This window comes from Lethenteron reissneri, chromosome 43 (genome assembly GCF_015708825.2).
Source record: "Lethenteron reissneri isolate LAM-NWPU_2019-01 chromosome 43, ASM1570882v1, whole genome shotgun sequence".
NCBI lineage: Eukaryota > Metazoa > Chordata > Hyperoartia > Petromyzontiformes > Petromyzontidae > Lethenteron > Lethenteron reissneri.
This window is the reverse complement of record NC_083821.1, coordinates 7,531,330-7,549,062: the sequence shown is the minus strand read 5'-3', so window position 1 is coordinate 7,549,062 and position 17,733 is coordinate 7,531,330. Positions and strand designations below refer to the sequence as shown.

General features: G+C 43.7%; 1 protein-coding gene across 1 annotated transcript in view; it reads left to right on the top strand.

Moving 5' to 3' along the window:
• The first annotated feature begins 1,181 nt into the window (after positions 1 to 1,181).
• LOC133353311 (plectin-like) overlaps positions 1,182 to 17,733 on the top strand; it is a 125,476-nt gene continuing 108,924 nt past the window's right edge. The window contains 2 exon segments of the mRNA XM_061569448.1: positions 1,182 to 1,558; positions 14,919 to 14,980. Of these exon segments, the coding sequence (XP_061425432.1) occupies positions 1,330 to 1,558; positions 14,919 to 14,980 (291 nt within the window). The 5' untranslated portion in view covers positions 1,182 to 1,329.

Here is a 17,733-nt window from a genome sequence, read left to right as displayed (position 1 = left end):
AGAGAGAGAGACACAACATAGACACACAGAGACCCAATGCCTCTGTGTCGAGGCCCTCTATCTGATGACGGTTGCTTGTGTTGCAATCGAAACGTCGTACTCTATTATTTAATTTATTTTCTTTCTACGTGACTTTACCGAAAGAACCAAAGAGTAATTCCTGCAGTCACGAAAGCTTCAAATCAGGTTTAAGTAAGTTTTGTCTACCTGTTGACCTTATTACGTGAAGTAAACATCTCTCAAGGTTTGGCTGCTCTGACTATATTATCATCTCCCATGTGCAACGAGGTATATGCTCTCATTTCCGTACGTTCTGTGAATACATAGACACCTACTCGTATGCTTTCTGCATCCATACGGTTAAACGAATGTCCACGTAACAAAAACTCAATGCGTTCGTGAGTCACACCGCTGCGCTGAAATGCTAAACTACACAATGAGCGATGTTTTCGGCAATGATCCTTCGGGCGGTGTTGACAATTTTGGTGAGAGTATTTTTTTTCACCGTTGCCAACGGAGTATCACATCTTTTTTTCGTTCTATACCCTCAGTGGCAAATGCTATAAAGAATGTTATTGCAAATTTCACGCTGCGTGTTCGCTTTGAGGAGGTTCAGTTTCACGCCGGCCAACTTATTTGTCTCAAAAGCTCTGCGTTGATGCTCCCCTTAGTTTGTGTTAAAATAAAATGTGCTTTTGTCTGGCACTGCACATTTTGCTGCATGTTATTCTAAAAGTGGACAGGAAGGCAATGTAGAGACATGAACATCAAATTCAAAGGAAATCTTTATTTTTTTGCCCCACCTTCAACACTCATCCTGTTGTTTATTTTCCTTGCTCAGAAAAAGAAGATCCACTTATTCTCGTTCTGTCCAGCGTACGTTTCTGTGTCATACACTGTCCACCGAAACGTGTTAGCCTTTGCCATCAATCAAAATGACTGCACACTGATCCCAGGGCACCAATTGTTTGAATTTTTCGACTTGTTTTTTGCTTCAAGGGCCGGCCCCAGGTAGGTGTGGCCAGTCCACCCCTAGTAAGAGTGAGAATGAGAGGAGAGAGGGTTGGGGAGGTCGAGGTTTCCTTGGCGGAAAGGGTGGGGGTACGCAGAGTGGGAGAGAGAGAGAGAGTGAAAAAAAAGGAAAACGCCTATAAAGATATTCTGCAGCAGCAGAACAACGAGACCCAATCGTGGCCAAGAGAGAGAGTGAGTGAGTGCCCTTGGCAGTGAGCCCAAGTCGGCAGCACGGCAGCAGCATCACAGCCCCCTAACCCGCCCGAGTAGAATCCTAAAAAGAAGCCGCATCCTGCCCGGAGGACTGCCGGACAAATGGCGTTCAGCAACTCCCCGGGATTTCTGGAAAACAACGTGTTCGAAGACGCCGTTTTTAGGGGCGCCACGGCCGACAGCTTCGTGGTGGTGTCGCAAACGCCCGAGAGACTGTCCGTGGCTTCCCCCTCCTCCGTCTCATCCTCATCCTCCTCGCTCTACAACAGAGAGTGGCGGGCGGCTGATCTGACCGGCGGCGGTAGCCTGGCGTCTCTGATGTGCTGTACCGGTGGGTTGGGATACTCGGTGGCCTTCTCGTTTTGGGTCTCGTGGTTTTTCAATCCTTTATATTAAGTTCGCTTGCTTGCTTGCGTGCTTGCTTGCTTACGACCGTGCAAATCTTTCGGTCGTTTTTTAACCCACTTCCAGTGATCCAATCGAGCTGACATTTTGCACACAGACTCGTTGTGCGAGACAATTAATGTTCGTGCAAAAAATTTTTCTCCAAAATTTTACACTGTTTAGGGAAAACAAATTAAATATTTAATTACCAATTGCTTAATACTGGCACACAATCATCTGACCCATAGGTGGCAGCCATCTCAAGCCAGAGGACGAGAGGACTCTAGCCGCCACGCATATAAAGGATTTATAGTGAAAAACTTTGTTTTTACGGGTTATACTTATTTGTTGTTGCTGTAGCGCGTGTCCATGCCACCACCCCCCCCCACGCGCCTGTTGAATATGCCGGGATCGCATCGGGCCTGCCGCTGATATATGGTCGGGTGTTAGAGCAATAGCGGTCCAGCCAAATGAGGCTACTTAACTCTTAATGGTAACAAATGGTAGCTCTTGACTAAATGTTTGGGAGTTTGCATGTTCTCTCTCTCCTGTGGTCACGTGGATTTTTCTCCAGGTTCTCCGGTTTTTCTGTCCACATTTGCGTTGAGAGTTTTTTTGGGCTGATATAAATGTCCACGCGATAAGCCACTTCGTTGACCTATCATTTGTGGCCAGGTCGCTTCTGAAAAATAACTATTTAGCTCAATGGGCCTTACCTAGTACAATTAAATTTTATTTAGTTTTAGTTTAAATGTTGTTTTGTATCATCATGCATGTTCAGTTTACTGAAGCTCAAGTTACGTGAACATTGCCGCTTTAATATTGTTAGCTGTTGTCTGTGTGAGGTATGTGTGGCTGGTTGCCAGCACCACACACACCCTCCACAAACAGAAACCACATGTACCAGATGCACATCACACACACACACACCCTGAAACTGCATTATCTTAATTGTTTATAATTTAACGCAGTTGTTTCCTGTAATATTTTGGAACACCCTTTGCTATTAATGGGACGTACTGTCTACATAATGTATTTAGTATGCATGTTTATTTGAACATAAGTGCTTCAGTAAGTAATGTTATTCAGTACCACTCCGCGTGTTTTGTTATTTCTGCCAGCTGTTACTCAGACACTGTTTTGTTTAAAAACACGTGGCCTTGTTTCCATAGCTCAGCAAAACAAGTTAACGTACAGCATTATACATCTTTTTTTGTTATTCCTCGCGAGATTAGTTCAAACTTTTACATATTAACTTATGTTAATATGTAACATATGTAAAACTATAGTTTAGTTTCGGAGGCTTTCTGGGTTCACGTTCTTACACGGTCTTACCATCCTCGCACAATTCCTGACATTAAATATTTATCTGCTGTCTTTTCACACACACACATAATGGACTCAAATTCCTTTGAGGGTGTGAACTGGAGATTCTTTTCTTACAGGTGTTTTTTGTTATCCTCCCTCTGTGTTTCAGTGCACACGAGAAAGGGTCACTCCTTTAGTATTTATCCTTTTCTAGTTTCAATAGGTATCTTTATAATGGGAGTTCAATTAACTCCCAAGGCCAACCAAGTCTATTGAAACACTCTGCGTGGGTGAAAGTGACATTTTTATTTAAATGTGCTAAATGGATCATAACTCGGTGTTATGAATGAATACAGCCGCAGTGAGTGGGTGGGGTAAAGTGTGGGTATTCCCACCTGTTCTGTCTGGTCAGCGTGGTAAGATAGGATAAACCACTTATTGGGTCCTCTCTCTGGCACTCCCTCTAGTGGAGGGCCTTCCACCAGCAGTGGCTTGAGCAAGCACTTGCAAGGCTGCACCTTTCCCCCATTTAACAAAGGCATTATAATTAGATATACCACTTATAATTATTACAGGAGCATGTTACATCAAAAAGGTTGTGCCCTGTGTTACCCTGCGATGAAATGTTTAATACAACATGAAGGATTGTCACGGATAAAAGGCACTAACCTGAAAGAATATAGATGAAATAAGATGTAATTCGTAATCTTATATAAAACACTCCTTAGAAGGAATTGGACAAGCGACCCAATGAGGAAATCTCGTGACAAAGTCTTGATACTCAGTGGGGATTTTCAGGTTAAAAACATTATCATTTTTCGATTTAAAGCTTTCGTGACTGCAGGGATTCATCTTCTTGGTTCTTTCGGTAAAGTAACGTAGAATGGAAAGAATAAAATAATAAAATAAAACAATAAAATAATTCTCACGACGTTTCGGCCACAACGCAAGTAGCCGTCCTCAGGTGGAGAATAGGTCTGTCGAGAAGACAGAGTCTGAATGACACACCCCAGGCTTGGAGCGTCTATTTAAGCTGGGATGGAGGGGCGAAGAGCGCCTTGACAAAATAATTTGCATATCAAGATGAATTTAGCATATTTATGGGAAATGCAGATATGCGATTAGTACTACTTGTGAAATGCGTAGGAGGTTTGGTGAGGGCTTAAAGTCATTATGCCATCATTGCTGCTGCTGTATAGTCGCTGTAAAGTGTCGTGTGCTCTGGGAAATCGAATATGTGAGGATCGCATTTCTTAAATATTGTGCGATGCGGGTATAACGCTTACCGATGCTAAGCTAGTCAAACGTTGACAGTACCGTACGTAGAAGCATGGCGATGCCGCCCGCGTTCTTTAGAGGATTGCGAGGAGTTTAATGGGATTGTTTTGACATCCGTGAATGAAGATCACAGTGCATTCAACACGCTTGGAAAGCGTTAACTGTGGCCGTCACTCCGGGTCGTAAGAGGTCACGTAGCTCAAACATCGAGAAGGAGCCTGCTTTAAAAGCAAATCCACAACCACAAGTACCTACATCTATAGTTATAGATGTGATAGATTATAATCTATCACGATTGTCAACGGTTATAAAAACTTACCAAAAGTTCCTACGTAAATTTGATGTACTCCTGAGATTCGGGAAAGTGAGATGTTTTTTTAATTATTATTTTGGATGAACAAAGATATGTGTTGATAGTGCTTTGAAATGTATTTAAGACAGCGTGGTGAGGACATACCCCTGAGTGTATGTAACGCATTCTTTGGGCGATTGGATATTAAAACATGAACCATATGACACAAAAAGGCAGGTTCCACACAAGGCAAACAACACAATCACCTTGCATAGAAAATGATGACGTGTATCTATATTTCGATTTAAAGCTTTCGTGACTGCAGGGATTCATTTTCTTGGTTCTTTCGGTAAAGTCACGTAGAAGGGAAGTAATAAAATAATAAAAATAAAACATAATAAAATAAAATAATTATTTTATTACTTCCCTTCTACGTGACTTTACCGAAAGAACCAAGATGGCGTATCTATATCTCATATAAATGTTTTTGTTCTTTGGGGTAGGTCACGTACAAAAATGTGTCCTGAACCCTCCTCCACCTGACATGGCAATTGAATAAAAGTGCCACGCAAATCGAAACGTGGACAAATGTTTGACTGCTTCAGCAACACCACCGGTGTTATTGTTGGAGAGCAGATCTCACAACATGTACATGGGGGCACGGACGGTCTGCTGGCGATTACATCCAGCATCGTCAGGTTGCTAATAGGAGCTCAGACCTAACCCCAAAAATAGTATTATGACTTATAATATTGATCGTGAAAGCCTACGTATAAAATTAACGCACCAGTATGTATGTTGAGTGATTTTTTTGAGCAATTCCAGAATGGATTGTAAAATATACGCGAAGGGGTCTGTTTCCCCATGAGATAATAAATAAAATACCATTGTAGTCCGTCAACCTATCAGCCTTCGGCACCAATATTTTCTAGGTGAAAACAGACCCACGTCTGTGTTTTTTTTACTTTACAACCAACAATCCCCCCAGAATTGACAAAATATGCATATGTTGTCCAGAATAACATGACATTAAAGGAAATCAATACATTCACCACGCTGACCGCTGCTGCTGGTTGGTGAAGGGGTGAACAGAGAGAGTTCAGTTTAACACATAGTAGGCTTTCGTGACCAATATCCATAATAGAGGTTTTTGGGTTAGAGCGCGTAAATATATAAATGTGTCGTTAAAACCCGCCACCACCCGACACAGCCAACGAGTAATGGTTGTCACGTAAACAGAACGTGCCAATTCGTCACTCGTACAGCACAAATCTGGCTGTCGCCTGATGAAGCTAGTTGTAATTACTGGCGAAGCATCGTGCTCACATTGTAAATGTTGTGGCTTGGCTCTCCAACACACCGGTGTGCTGTACTAGTGACGAATTGCCACGTTCGGGTTTACGTGACAACCCTTACTAGTTGGTTGCGTCGGGTGGTGGCGGGTTTTAACGGCACATTTATATATTTACGCGATCTAACCAAAAAACCTCTATCATATAGACAGTTCAGATGTCGCTCACCACTCATGTTAGCTACCCATGGCTGAGAACCGCAATCAGGTGACTGGGTCCATGGCAGCAATGCGCCAACTTTTCTGCCACCTCCCCAGCCCCCATTTGTCAGAATCGATTTCATGAAATTAACTCCCAAAAAAAAAATATAACGGACTGCGATGGCAGTCACTGTTGAATCACCCCCCCCCCCCCCAACAAATTTGTAGTCACTTTAGCGACCACAGAGAGATGATGGGTTGAGTCAATCCCCAACCAAGATTTGAGCTCGTAAACATTCGATTGCGAGCTGACTGCCACCAGGCAGTTTTTCGGTTTGGCCATGTTTGTTTGTTGTAGTACAGAGTTAGACTGATGGCCTTAATCTAAGTTGTCTTGTGGTGGTTGTTGTTGTTGTTTGACTTGCATCCCACTGGGATTTTTGCACACAGTGTTGGTGTACGGTGTTTTTTCTGCAATATGTTGCTGTCTTTTCTTGGATTTTCTGTTTGCACATAGTCACTTTAAGATGTTTTCTTGTTCATGTTTTTGTTTTTTTGTTTGTTGCGGTTGCACCCGATTCAAGAGCCGGATGGCTCACAGGGCTATACCTAATAAATAAAACTTGAAACTTGAAGGCTGGTTGTCATTAACACTGCCTAATAACAAAAGATAGGCTGACGTTTGAGGAATTTATCCTACTCCGGCAGTGGTACTTATTCAGAGCTTTTAAGAAGGTTCATTGCCCAGAGCATGAACAATTATATATTTTTCCATGATAAGGCTTTGTGAATAGTTGTTATTATTGCTTGTTGTGTTCTTTAATTGAGACAGGCAAATTGATGGATGTTGCAAATTTGCAGTCTTGTTGGCAGGCAACCCAAGGAATGTTGTCGGCTCATGTCTAATACTGTATACCCAGAGGCCCTTCATAGCCCCGTGCCTTCTGAACTACAGTAGTGTGTGGAAAGTTAATGATCTGCTCTCTAGAGTTGTCGAAGCACACGTGTGTGTGTGGGAGGCACAGGGCACCCAACATCTAAACTGCCTCGTGGAAATCAAGATTCCCTCTAAAATAAGGTGACCTTGCTGTTTTGCTGCCTTTCCTCAGTATTGGGAATTGGTCTATTTATCAAATTTGAACTTAGATTCGTCATCTATTTTACGAATTTATTTTTCGTGATTTGTTTACTCTTTCTTATACTTGGCGCTCCTATCGTGTTTTTGTTGTTGTTTGATGTTGTAACTTTCTGACCCGCACCCTACTGGACATCTGTGAAAAAGAGCGTCATAGCTCATCGGATTTCTCCAGGATAAATCAAGATTGTGATTCTGACCTTTATTATTATTACCACTACTGTGCTTGTTTAACAAGGAAAGCCTCTCTGAATCTCATGACTCTATCAGCAGGGTCCTGCCAAGTTTTTGCAGCACGGGGATGACGATTACTGGGTATATTCCGAATTTTCGGGTCGTGTTATTTTTGCAAATTTGAGAGCGAAAAAAATCGCACCCCAAAACTGTGGCTGTAAAAAATAAAGAAACGTGGCCTTATTTTGCTAAGTAGATGGACAAGATGATTCTGCACTCATCGTGCTTGTCAATGAAGGCGAGGTTTGTTTATAGATCGAAACACATTTGGAAACATCGTGGCAGGGATAAACCCACGATTACTGCATTATGAGCGACCATATTTTCCCATGCACGTACCAATATAAGAAACCAGCGTGCACGTAATTGTTTGCCATTTTTACGGCACGATATTAAGTGTTGTTAGTATGACTAACCAGCACGCCGCTGTGGCTAAACATTTTTCATTAAGCCTGTCGAGATAAATATTTATTTTACGTACAAATATAATTCAGTATTTTAATCGTGACTTAAATAATTAAGTTACAAAATGTTGCCAACTGGCATTTATTACTTACATTGTTCTCAAAATATCACATATACGTGACATAAAAAATACACACCCAAAAAAAACCCATGTATTTTTATTATTTTATTATTTACCTTCTATGTGACTTTACCGAAAGAACCAAGAATATGAATCCCTGCAGTCACGAAAACTTTAAATCGAAATTTTACAGCATTACAAGTTAGATTGTTTCGCTTTTGCAAGAGCAATTGCCACATTGCTTCAGAAGTAAATATTAAATTGTACATTACCACATTTTCCAGCTGTCAATTGCATGAGACATTCTGTCTCAATGGACTGTCACCTGATTGCATGAGGCAAAGGTGCAGCCCTGCAATTGCTTGCTTACACCACGGCTTCTGGCGGTAGGGCCTCTCATATAGCGAGCTCTCGAGAGGACCTCTAGATGGTGTTTGGCCTACTCTTCCACCACATGTGACTTGCCGAGCACAAACTGTGGCATATCGAGTTATGCAGATATCAACAGACAGAAAACTTAGTGACTTTATGGATTAAACAAGGGTTTTATTTTCGAGGAATGTGTCAAAGCTTAAAATGTATACAAGCAGGTACACACTACTTTACAGATATATTTGAGCAAGCAGTCTCAGCTGCACGTGGTTTTAGTCTGAGCGGATTCCGGGTTAGCGTGTCTGGTAAATATTTTCTCGTGGATATCTGAGGAGTGGAATACTGCATTTTCCAGCGATAAAAAGGCTTGTATCACTGCTTTCTTAAATGTGCAGAAGTCTGCACTACCCTTGTCGAGAATGGAACGGCAAATAAATGGCATACGTTGTTGGAACAACCCTTGTTTTTTTATTGTAATCGCTGGCTCGAGACATCCGTTCTCCTGTAAATGCAGATCTCTTCAAGATCATTTCGTGAAAAGATGTCAAGTTATCCCCTGCTGCTGTCTGGAAAAAAATGTGGCTTTCACAAATAAAGACCACTGGCTTACTCACTATTTCATTTATTATTTTCCACTATCGCCTGGTATTGTATTTACCTTGGCAAATAAAGGCCATGGGAAACTACCGCTCACACCACATAAATACTGTGATGACACTTTATAGGGCTGTAGACCAATGAGTATTTACAAGCGCCCCTGATTGTGATGGTAAATGTGATAAATAAGTGCCATGGATTTGATATTTAAATGACATATCAAGAGATAAATATAACCACTGAGAGGAAGTATTAACTCCTTGTTAAGGATTCCTTACAGTGACGATGTTCTTTGGAAAAGTCGAGTGCTCAAAAAAGACATTTTTCAAATAGGCAAGGCACCATCGCGCAGTAAACAAAAAAAAATGTGTCTTGGAACAGAGACTAAGCACGCACAGAACTTTGATCGTATTTCAATCATCTCATTGATTCCTTTTCGAGACGGCTTGGGAGGGGCAGTGTTTGTTCGTAGTGTTCTATATAAATAGATATCGCAAATTTTTAAATGGCTTTTAATGAAATAAAACATTTACAAAAAAATGTGTAAATGGGGAGCAGGCTGCAAAACGTTCCATGCGCTGCGCTCAGAGCCAAGTGACCCGAGTTCAATTCCTGGCCGTCAGTGGTCAATGACATCCCAACTGGTCCAAACTAAACCCTCACGGGCAGCAGTGTCGGGGAGGTACCTTCATTCAGCAGTTGACTCATGAATTGTCACCTAATTAGAAGCACTAAATTGAGCTGTCAATATAGCAACAGAAATACAACGGGGGGGGGGGGGGTGCATTGGTGGGGCGGCTAAGCATTGTGTGTAGTATAGCGGGAAACAGAGTGACTGTGGCCAATAGTGCATTACAATATTATCAACGCACGAGCGTCAATGGATGAGCCACTGACCCACATGCATTGACACTCTGCCTTCTGATGATGGATGCTTCTGACGAATGTAATGTATTTAATCCTCAGCCTTGAATGCATTGCGAATTCGCATACACGTAGGCATGTAGATATGCCTCGATTAAAATGGATTTTTACACTCATGATGTGTACAGCGAAGCATTCATGTAAGAATCAATGATTTTTTTGTATTTGCGTGCGTTGTACATCATGGGTTCACGCGTTCTTAGGCATGTGAAGATGCCTCGATTAACATAGATTCTTACACTCATGATGCGTGCATCGACGGGTTCGTGTGAGAATCAATATATTTATAAATGTGTGTACATTGTATACATCATGAGTTCAAGCGATTCTCTGTGGAGACTCGAGGCGCTGCGTTGAGCACAATGCGAATATGAGAATCGGTTCTTGAATGGGCGAGTCCAAATTGTGAACTATTTTTTTGGGATTGGCAAGTCGGGTGAATTGGTTCAGGCCGTAAGCAACGTTGTACAGCAGCCAAATGTGGATGTTTGATGAGCTATTTGCTGCACAGTTTTGACAGTTCCAATTAAAGGCACCGCAAAGATGATTAATGTCTTACACGTTGCGTTTCACTTATTGATTCGTTACGCTCCTCAAGAGGCACTGCGCTACATTCCCGTAACGCAACACACACGTGGACATCACGGCACAGCCAAGTCCCTTTTGTGAGTTAGCGCTTTTTCACGTTTCTTCCCCGTAAATTTCTAACATTCGGTGCAACCAAAAAGGCCAAATGAAACGCGTTTCACTCGAGCAGGCACGGACAAAGCCTTATTACGTAACAGCAGCAGCATATAAATGTATGCAAGCCACCACAAGGATCAACAAGTGGAGCTTGTTATTTTCTTTGAACCTATCAACGTGATTTTTCCGAAAGACCCAAAGAATTTGGAGCTGATCCCATCATTGTCTTCGAGCGCAGCGGCAATGCCCATCTGACCCTTGCTTCATCTTTGCTGCCCTCCCCCCCCGTCCATCCCACGCTAAGGCGCCGGTCTGTGTAGCGGAGGTCAACGTGGTAAACGAAAGTCACCCTCTGTGGGATCAACACGGGCATGGGAGAAGAAGGAAGGGCCCTCGATAATAACGCTCTTTCAAAATAAAACAAGTAAACCCGTAAAAACAAAGTTTTTCACTATAAATCCTTTATATGCGTGGCGGCTAGAGTCTTCTCGTCCTCTGGCTTGAGATGGCTGCCATCTGTGGGTCAGATGATTGTCTGCCAGTATTAAGCAATTGGTAATTAAATATTTAATTTGTTTTCCCTAAACAGTGTAAAATTTTGGGAATTTTTTTTCACGAACATTAATTGTCTCGCACAACGAGTCTGTGTGGAAAATGTCAGCTCGATTGGATCACGGGAAGTGGGTTAAAAAACGACCGAAAGATTTGCACGGTCGTAAGCAAGCAAGCACGCAAGCAAGCACGCAAGCAAGCAAGCAAGCGAACTTAATATAAAGGATTTAAAAACATGCGTGCGCACACACAAAGCAAAGGTCCCACTGCCGATCTAGCCTTGCAGACGGTTGAGGCAAGTGCTGTTTGTGAACACGTATTAAGGCTGTAACGGAGCGTAAGACGGCGGTCTGGGCCACCATCACTTCATGACCGCCTTCGTCTCCCCAGTGCTAATGTTGACACAATGCACCAGGTAGTCACTGAAGGCGCAATAGACCCAGGAGAAAACTATGGCTGCTTTGTATCACTCGCGTCATTGTGGCTGGGCTCGTAGCAGAGTCAGTGCCCTGTCCACGAAGCCACCACTGCCCGTCAAAGACAAAGATCCCCCATGTAGCTTTAAATAGAGTGTTGGGGCAAGCACTGTTAGCGAGTAGCAACTATGAATGCCAGCACGGCGCACGAGGGGATGGGTGGCCATCACCACGCCTGGCCACCTTTGTTTCCACGGTGCTGAGTTTACACACTGCAACAGGTACTCATTTAAGGTTGAGTCGACCTCGGGGAGGCCCAGGACCGGTTCGGATAGCCGTCACTGGCGCTGGCCGTGAGAGGGCTTCGAACTCGCGTCGCCGGGTTCGCTAGTGCAGTGTGCCAACCGCTCCCCATCACAAACATATGCACACACACGTTTTGGACGCTGCCAAGTGTACAAAGATAAAGTGTGCACTGACTGGGAAAAGCTTGTATTGGACATAGATGTTTGCTGCGTGCGGTATATTCCACTGGAGTCCTTTGCGGGCAACATTTTCAAATTTGGCAAACTTGAGCTCCGACGCCATCACACAATTGCCTTCCCACGCAAATGGCATCAGGGGATCTTTAACGTCCACTGTGAAATTTGACGGCGCGTCGTGTTATTGCGGTCACCACGCGCAGCAGTAATAACCAGGGCGTCCCACTGGACGCGAAACGCGAACCTCTGAACGCGCTACTGTTAGGCCATGTCACCGAACTGAGCTACGCATTGTTATGAACCAGGTCACAAGTGGCGTGATGACTCTGTTATTTCGGTTTTCGATTAGCCAGTGCATACGCTCCTTCGCGCACGCTCCATTGCACAATGCTGGACGCTGCGCGGACGATAGCTTTTCCGCTAATTGGATTACAAAAGTGAACCATCACTGGGGAGACCCCGTGGGTTGCAGAGCCAAGTGGCAGAGTGCTCGGGCATGTCACAAGAGCAGCCAGGAATTTCTAATTTTCATTTACCGTGTGTTTAATGTGCTTGTCCATCTATCGGGCGCGACAGGGTTTCGGCTAAAAGCATCGTTGAGGTTTGGCCTCGGGTAATCTTAGCGTGGAGTGGTGGTGCAGATGTTAGCGCACTGCGGTATGAACCCCGGACGACCAAATTCGATTCCTGTCCGTAGCTAACATCAGTGACGAGTGATAATCTGAACTGACTGACTCCTGGGCACCGCGTTCACTAACCCGAACTGACCATTGTGGTAAAGTTTGGTAAAACAATTCCTGTGACCAAATTCTTAGGTTTTTTCGGTAAAGTCACGTAGGTAAAACATTAAAATTAATGAAAGTAAAATAAAAATAAAATAAAAATCACGACGTTTTGGAGGCAACACAAGCTGTATCAAGTACAGCAAGCGTGCTGTGACGGTTCCACCTGAAGACGGAAGCTTGTGTTGCCTCCGAAACGTCGTGATTTTTATTTTAGTTTTATTTTACTTCTATTAATTTTAATTTTTTACCTACGTGACTTTACCGAAAAAACCTAAGAATATGAATCCTTGCAGTCACGAAAGCTTCAAATCTAGAATCACAGTGTTCAACATGGGGGGGGCCTTCATAAAGTAATAGATTAAATTATTATTTTTGTACTATTGTTAACAAGGTGGGACCTTTGTGATACTGTGTGGGTGTCATTGTCATCAGTAATACGTTACGATTAGGGCTTATAAACATCTGGCAGTTCACCAGACAGGTTAAAGCATGTCTTGACTCTTTTTGAGGCACTGAATGTTAAGCCGGTCCAGAGTTCGCTTATGTTGAACAAATTCTGCTAAAATTATGCACTCCCAGAAGGCGATTTGGCTGATGTGATGTGTAAAATAAATGCTTATTTATTCACGTGGAGTGAGAGATAAGGGAAGGTGACATATTGTCATCTTGTTTAATTTAATTCCCCACAATGATACGAGTGATTATTTTCTATTAAGGTGCCCCATGTTCTAAGCATTTCCATCTCTGCTATCTCCGTGCCTACCAACGGCAATGGCTAACATGCCATATAGTCTGCATAACTTATGTGCAGACCGTGTATTTGAAAAAATGAACGTGACTTAAATCAGTTTCATAAAGTACTAATACAAATAGTTAAGACTAATATTACTGTTTATATTCATTTCACAATAACATCGGGACAAGCGGTTGTTTTGAACGTCCATTGCCTTGTTAAAGCATTCCAACGAACAGCATTAAACAGGATTTTATTTGGCCTTTACCTGAAATGAAAGCCGCGGCGATACAAAAAAAAGCCCCGTAAGGCGTGGCATGCATCGTACAAGCAGCCCGAGACTGTGGGATGTGCCAATGTTGAACCTCACTTTAAAGTCACCATGGGGGCAGCCAACTGAGGAACTGATTAAAGCCAGAAGTCGTTATTCACGTGTATGAGGCCTCCTGCGAGAGGCCGGGATGTGAGAGCGAGCAGCAGTAAATAACGTTCGCTCAACAAGTGGCTTCATGTCCGCACCACTGCGGTGTGAAAGCCGAGGGCTATAGGGTTCCTCGGAAGCATTCCTAACGCCGCCTAGAACGGAAAAGCTCGCACAACCAGCTGCTGTTAAGAGAATGTTACGAGGATATGTTAAAGCGAACAGCCATTGTCGTGAAGAGATGTGGCGGAGCTGTGATTTTACAGGTTCAAGCAAGAGACTTACACACTGCAAGCACTCACACCATGATCTACATACAACATACGCCGTTCAATACCAATGCCTTTTGGTACAACTGTTTACCCCAAATATGCATGATAAGGATAGTGGTTACCTGTATAGCATGCAAGTGGGTAATATGGCCAGTAGCATGCACGGTTGCTTTTGGTCTCCACAATGCTGATGTTTATACATTGTACAAGCTGCTAATTTAAGGTTGAGATGACCCCAGGAGAGATCCTAGGTCAGGTTCAGACACCATTCACCCCTGATGTTATTTACGGATGGGAATTCAACTCTCATCATCAAGTTCATAGAACATTGCACAAAACACTGCAACCACTCTTCCGCAAATGCAAAGATCCCCCATGTAACCTTCACAAATTGTTGGGGCAAGTGCGGTTAGCGAGTAGCACCTATGAAGGCCGGCACAGCTCACGGGGTGAGGGGGGGTGGCGTGGGTGGTCAGTACCATGCCCGGCCGCCTTTGTTTCCATCGAAGCTGATGTTTACACATTGCATCAGGCACTCATTTAAGGCTGAGTCAACCTCGGGGAGGCTCAGGACCCGTTTAGATAATCGTCACTGTTGTTGGTCACGAGCGGGGATCGAACTCGGGCCGGCGGGTTCGTAGCGCAGCGTGCTAACCACTGCACTGCCGGTGTGCGTTTGTGTGCGCTCCCATTCAGGTGAGGTGGCACTATCCGCTGTTGAGCCTTGAATAACCCCCGTTCGGAATCCACAAGAGGAATGTAATGACCCAATATTGCCTCTTCTTCTTCTCCTTCTCATCGCAGATGAGCGTGATCGTGTTCAGAAGAAAACCTTCACGAAATGGGTGAACAAGCACCTGATGAAGGTACGGAGAGAACATTGGGGCATCGCTCACACGTTTGTGCTCACACGTGCGCATTCACTTTCACGCAGCACGTGGCGCGCGTGCGTACGCCACGCTGGCCGGAGTGTTGAGGTCGCGAGCTGCGTTGGCAGCGCCAGAGCGTTCTGGTTTGATGTTTTCAAGTTTCAAGTTTCATTTATTAGGTATAGCCCTGTGAGCCATGCGGCTCTTAAGTCGGGTGTAACCGCAACAAACAAAATATGAACACAGAACATCTTAAAGCGTGTTGTCACTCGCAATACGCCGCGGTGGCTAGGAGATGTTGACTACCACGATCGCTACGCAGGAGATCCGTTGGTTCGATCCCGACCCCGACGCCTGCTGCTGTATATTTGCGTGCCTCTCACTCTTTCCCCATGGTAGCGTGGATGATAACCAGGTGAAGGGAGACGTTCGTGTTGGGTTCGCTTGTCCGACTGTGTCTGCTTCTTCTCACAGCTGCTTGCGTTGGGGGAAATTGTGGGTAACCCTCACATCTTCAGGGCAATCGGGCCCGTTGTAACAATGTTGGCCACAGTTATTCTTCATCATAGGAGGCTTCTGTTACAGCATTCATTCGTGAGAATCTTACCGTATTTTTTCGATTTAAAGCTTTCGTGACTGCGGGGATTCATCTTCTTGGTTCTTTCGGTAAAGTCACGTGGAATGGAAATAAAAAAAGAATAAAACATAATAAAAATAAAACATAATAAATAATTCTCACGACGTTTCGGCCACAACGAAAGCAGCCGTCCTCAGGTGAAGAACAGGTCTGTCGAACAGGTCTGTCGATAAGACGCTCCATTCTACGTGACTTTACTGAAAGAACCAAGAAGATGAATCTTACTGTACTTTATTTACACGTATGTATGTTGAACTTATTTTTCACCGTATGTAGACAACTGCTAATCAGAGGTGCGGTACTGTATTTATTTTGTTTTTATAATCATCATTTGTATCGCTTTATCAATCCACTGCTTGATGAAGGCATCCCAACACCATGTCAGTTGTGGGAGTCTGTTGGACTGTACTTCATCGTGCTAGGAAGTGGGGGGTGAGGATCGGTGAAGAGAGGACACAATAAAGGTTCAGATATCAATCTCCGTGCATGTTCGCCATGATCGGGAATGGAACCCATGTTGGTGGGTTTATAGTGCTGACCGCTGCACCACCGCTGCCCACAAACTACAGGTCGAATTTTAAAATGGCTACGTGCAGTTAAACAAAAATGTTATTGGATGAGCAATTGAATGTTCCAACACAACCTGCCATGCATTTCACAAGTACTGATCAAACACATTTTACCCATAATGCATTGCTTTAAGGTTCACGAGTTCTATTCATGTCTTCCTGTGTGACTTTTTTCCCCAAAACATTAAAGGTGCCATTGATTTCTTTCTTTTTATTCTGCACCGGGTTTTGCACCTCCCCACGACTCCAGTTAAAAGTTTCCAATTCATTTAGGGCGTGAGTTTGAAAGCAGAGCCCTATATTGAAACGCAATCAACAATCCATAACACAGGTGGTTTGGGTTAGCACACGTAAATATATAAATGTGTCGTTCAAGTTCAAGTTAAACCCGCCACCACCCGACACAGCCAACTAGTATGGTTTGTCACGTAAACAACACGTGCCAATTCGTCACTAGTGCAGTACACCAGTGGCTTTGCTCTCCAACACACAACCAGTGGTGCTGTACTAGTAACCAATTGGCACGTTCTGTTCATGTGACAAACCTTACCAATTGGCTGTGTCGGGTGGTGGGGGTTTAACGACACAATTATATATTTACACGATCTAACCCAAAAAAACCTGTATTTTGAATATTGTTCATTGCATTATTATGTTGGTCTGTATGTATGCGTGCATGCGTTAACATATTGGCTGTATTATGGATGATATTGGTCGCTAAAGCCTACGCGTTAAAGCAATCAACAATGCTCCCATTTTTAAGCCTGAGAAAACCGTAACGCTCATTTTAGCCTCAATAAAGGTACTCCTTTGTACGGCGTTGGGGAGCATTTTTATTCGTAGTATTTCCTTGGCAATTTTACGAGCGCCATAAAATTAGGGTGACTTGAGAAGGATTACATCCTTGGGTTCTTTATGTGAATGCGATTTATGCGTTGTATGGGCACTGAGCCTCAAACGACACACACCGAAAACACTTTTGTAATTTATTTCACCTTCTTAATTCAGCGCGTGCCAACAACAATCTCCTTGGCCAAAAGGTATAAATTTCGAGGGTGCCTAATTCTGTAGAATCCCACCCCCTATCATTCCGGAGCACGCATTCGGATTTAGGCTACTCGACATGAATTTTACCTCCAGTGCATTATGCCGCTCACTCGTATATCCCGAACCCTCTTTGTTGTGGAACAAGTACACCGCTAGAATATCTCTGGACATCCGGCTCAACTTTTTTGCTGAATGTGACGAGTTGTACATCGTAGATTGATTGGTTGCCCGAGTGATACAGGTTTGGTTTGGCACCATCTACCATGTTGTCATTATCAGCAGCCTCCGCATGATGTCCCCCAGTGCTGTGATTGTTAGGCGTGGTTAACATCAGTGGCAGGTGATGTCTGAAGCAGTCCTGGGCCCTCGCCCTCCAAGCGCTGATGATACGTGGGGAAGTATGGGCCAACAATCTTGATGACCACACAGCCAGGGGAGGCCGTCATCCAGCAGTAGATTGACAAATGGCCATACGCTATTATTAAACATCATCGTCA